The sequence below is a fragment of the Poecilia latipinna genome, unplaced genomic scaffold (assembly GCF_001443285.1).
Source record: "Poecilia latipinna isolate Pla-1442-1.1 unplaced genomic scaffold, P_latipinna-1.0 Scaffold2134, whole genome shotgun sequence".
Classification (NCBI taxonomy): Eukaryota; Metazoa; Chordata; class Actinopteri; order Cyprinodontiformes; family Poeciliidae; genus Poecilia; species Poecilia latipinna.
This window is the reverse complement of record NW_015114750.1, coordinates 9,071-11,977: the sequence shown is the minus strand read 5'-3', so window position 1 is coordinate 11,977 and position 2,907 is coordinate 9,071. Positions and strand designations below refer to the sequence as shown.

The following is a 2,907-nucleotide window of genomic DNA, read 5'->3' as shown; positions in this document are numbered from 1 at the left end:
TTTTCGCAAAAAAAAAAAAAAAAGAAAATCTATAGTTTTTCTCCCCCCCCCCCAAAAAAAAAAAAAAAAGCTGATGCCCCCCCGTTAAACTCGTCTGGAGCCGGGGCTGAAAAGAAGAAGGTCATTGCAGAGAAGGCTTCCCCACAGGAGCAAAACCATTTACAGTCACTTGAACAGCAGAACTGTCTGCCGTCATGCGTTCTGCGGTCCTCGATGCCAGGTCACAATCCCGCCCTCCTGTTTTGCCTCGGTCAGTTCTGGTATTCAAGGCACCTTGATGATTTTCCTTCTGTGTGTGAATCATTCTCTGCAATGATCTTCTTCTTCTTCTGTGTCTTTCCTGTGGAGTGCCACAAGTCTCCATCCGTGGTCCCTTCCTTTTTCTCTCTATTTGTGTCAATCATCACCAAACACAACCTGTTATTTCTCTGCTATGCAGATGATAAACTGCTGCTTCTCCGTCTGGATCTCAGAACCGGTTACTCATGTTTGACGTCAGATCAAATTTTTTACACTTAAATAAGAACAAACTCATTGTTTCATGTCTGGGCAGAGAAGTTGGAGTCGTTGCGTCTCTCAGTGGCGCCTCTACAGTCAGAAATCGTGGTGTGTCTTTGACAAACTTTAAACTTGATAAATAAACAAATAATGTCATTATTTATTTAGACGAGTTTCTTTCTGTTATGGCTCCTGACCCGAACCCAAATGTTTGAAGTTATAACAAACATTTGTTTCCGCGATGTTCACATCTGGACGACCATTCCTAACCTAACTTAACCCTTTGCTGAACCAAGCAAAACGCCGCCGCTGTCTCTTCTGCCTTCAACCGACACTGGAATCACTGGCATCCCATTCGGATCAGGATGGAACTAAACTGGTCCAGTTCCATTGTGTTTAACTTTTCCAACGGCTGGAGGACATGATGACCAACGTTTCTCTGCTGCTTGACTCAGATTGTGGTCCTGGTTCAGGTCCTGGTTCTGATCCGGTTGGTCGGTTCTGTCCCCACAGCCTCGGAGGTCCTCAGAGACCAGACGGCGGTGCGCCTGGCCTACCGGAGGGAGCAGCGGACCGACTGGGTCATGAACAACTGGGGCAACAGGAACGGCCGAGTCGGGGAGTTGGTCGACCTTCTGGAGTCTCTGCAGCTTTTCAGGCCGCGGGACATCATCCTGAGCTGTGAGTTGACCCCTGACCCCTGATCTGTAGAGCAGTTTGACCTTCAGCTCCGATTCTCTGCAGGGATGTGGAACCTGAGTCGTCCTCTTGCTCTTCCTCCTGCTCTTCCTCCTCCTCCGTACGAACCGTCAGCAGCTCAGTCCACAGGTAAGACTCGGCAGGTCTGATATCACTGCAGCGCTCTGATTGGTTGGATGAGCTGATGATGTCGCTGCTCTACCCTTCAGCTGAGTGTCCAGAAAGGAAACCGCTGCCTGGCCCGGCCCCGCCCCCTGACAACCTGTTCTCTGAGAACCACCAGCCGCCTCCCAGGCCCCCCGCCGCTACTGATGATGTCATGCCTCCATCGCCATGCAGCGCCATCACCACCATCATCTGCTGGACATATGAAGAGGTGCATGCTGGGACGCGAGGCTTCTCCCCCAGCCTTCAGGTCGGGGAGGGTGGCTTCGGCGTTGTTTACCGAGCAACGCTCAGCAACATGGACTGCGCCGTCAAGAGACTCCGACAGGTCAGCCAATCACAGCGCAGCACAGAGTCATGTGCTTCCAGACACAATAGCCTTGTCCGAATTCAGGGTCTGCGTCCTCTGAAGGCCGGATTTATAGGCCGGTTAGGTCATAGCGCGGCGAAAAGGCCTATCCGATTTCAAAGACTCGTTCAAACTCTTCCTCCTTTTCCCCAGATTTGAAGGACGGGTCCGGTGTATCCTTCACGGCTCACCACTTCCCATAATTCATTGCAGGTCCAAACCCGATGTTCAGGCAAAGTGGCAATGGCGGTGAAGAGCGGCAAATTATTTTCTGTATTGTGCTTTAAGTGACACAACGTGATTTTTTACAGCATTTTTAGGTGAGAATGTAACCAAGTCTCAAATATCTGCTCGCTTCATCAATACGTCACCAATGTTGCTCCGACATTTTCGGGATGCCTGCTCCCGCTGCGGCCAGCTCCCCTCGCTCCAGGTTCGGCTAGAGGACGCCATGTCTGCCGGTTCATCGTTATGAAAACTCCCGCTAGCTTTAAACACAGATATTACTTGGTCTAAGTAAAATGTTTGGTTTACCAGAGTACTTAATTTATTTCTGACCAAATCGTTTTGATTGATTAATAGTTTTAATTAACTGTAATGACTTATCTGGACAGTATTATATCTGTAAATGAATAATTTACTTATATTTATTCCTTGTAGAAATGTGCAATACACGTTTGAACATTTTAGAATCAAACTAACAGATTTATTTTTTACAATGAAACAGCCTTTACTATAAAAGTGAAGAATAATACAGACATCAGGAGTAATACATGGCTGAAAAACAAACTTTTGGTTCATTGGTTTTTTCCTTCGCCACTGGGCTTCATGCTGTCACGGTTGCTAGGCAACATGAGCTATGCTGAGGTGGACGCTAACCAGCTAGCTGAAGATTAACAGAATAAATTTTAACTTCATTTGGAAAAACAAACACCATTACATCAGAAAGAGATTGGCTAAAACATTATGAGGAAGGTGGTATGAAGGCAATCGATTTTGAAATCACGAATGGCACTTTAAAAATGAGATGGCTTCAGTCCCTTTTAAAACACGGTGATCTAATTTGGTTTGTTGTTCCATCGTATTTCAAAAGGTTGGAGGTTTTGATTCTGAATTATCTAAACTCCCTGCAGCTCTCTGCTTTCCATCAACAGGTTTTTGAACCAGTATTCAATAAGTAACATAAACACAGCTCT

General features: G+C 46.6%; 1 protein-coding gene across 2 annotated transcripts in view; it reads left to right on the top strand.

The window, feature by feature from the left end:
* Positions 1-2,907, top strand: part of irak1 (interleukin-1 receptor-associated kinase 1) — a 24,679-nt gene that overhangs the window by 13,584 nt on the left and 8,188 nt on the right. For both annotated transcript variants that reach the window (XM_015017379.1, XM_015017381.1), the window contains exons 2-4: positions 1,012-1,179; positions 1,243-1,326; positions 1,407-1,690. In XM_015017379.1, the coding sequence (XP_014872865.1) occupies positions 1,012-1,179; positions 1,243-1,326; positions 1,407-1,690 (536 nt within the window). The remainder of the gene's footprint in view (positions 1-1,011; positions 1,180-1,242; positions 1,327-1,406; positions 1,691-2,907) is intronic.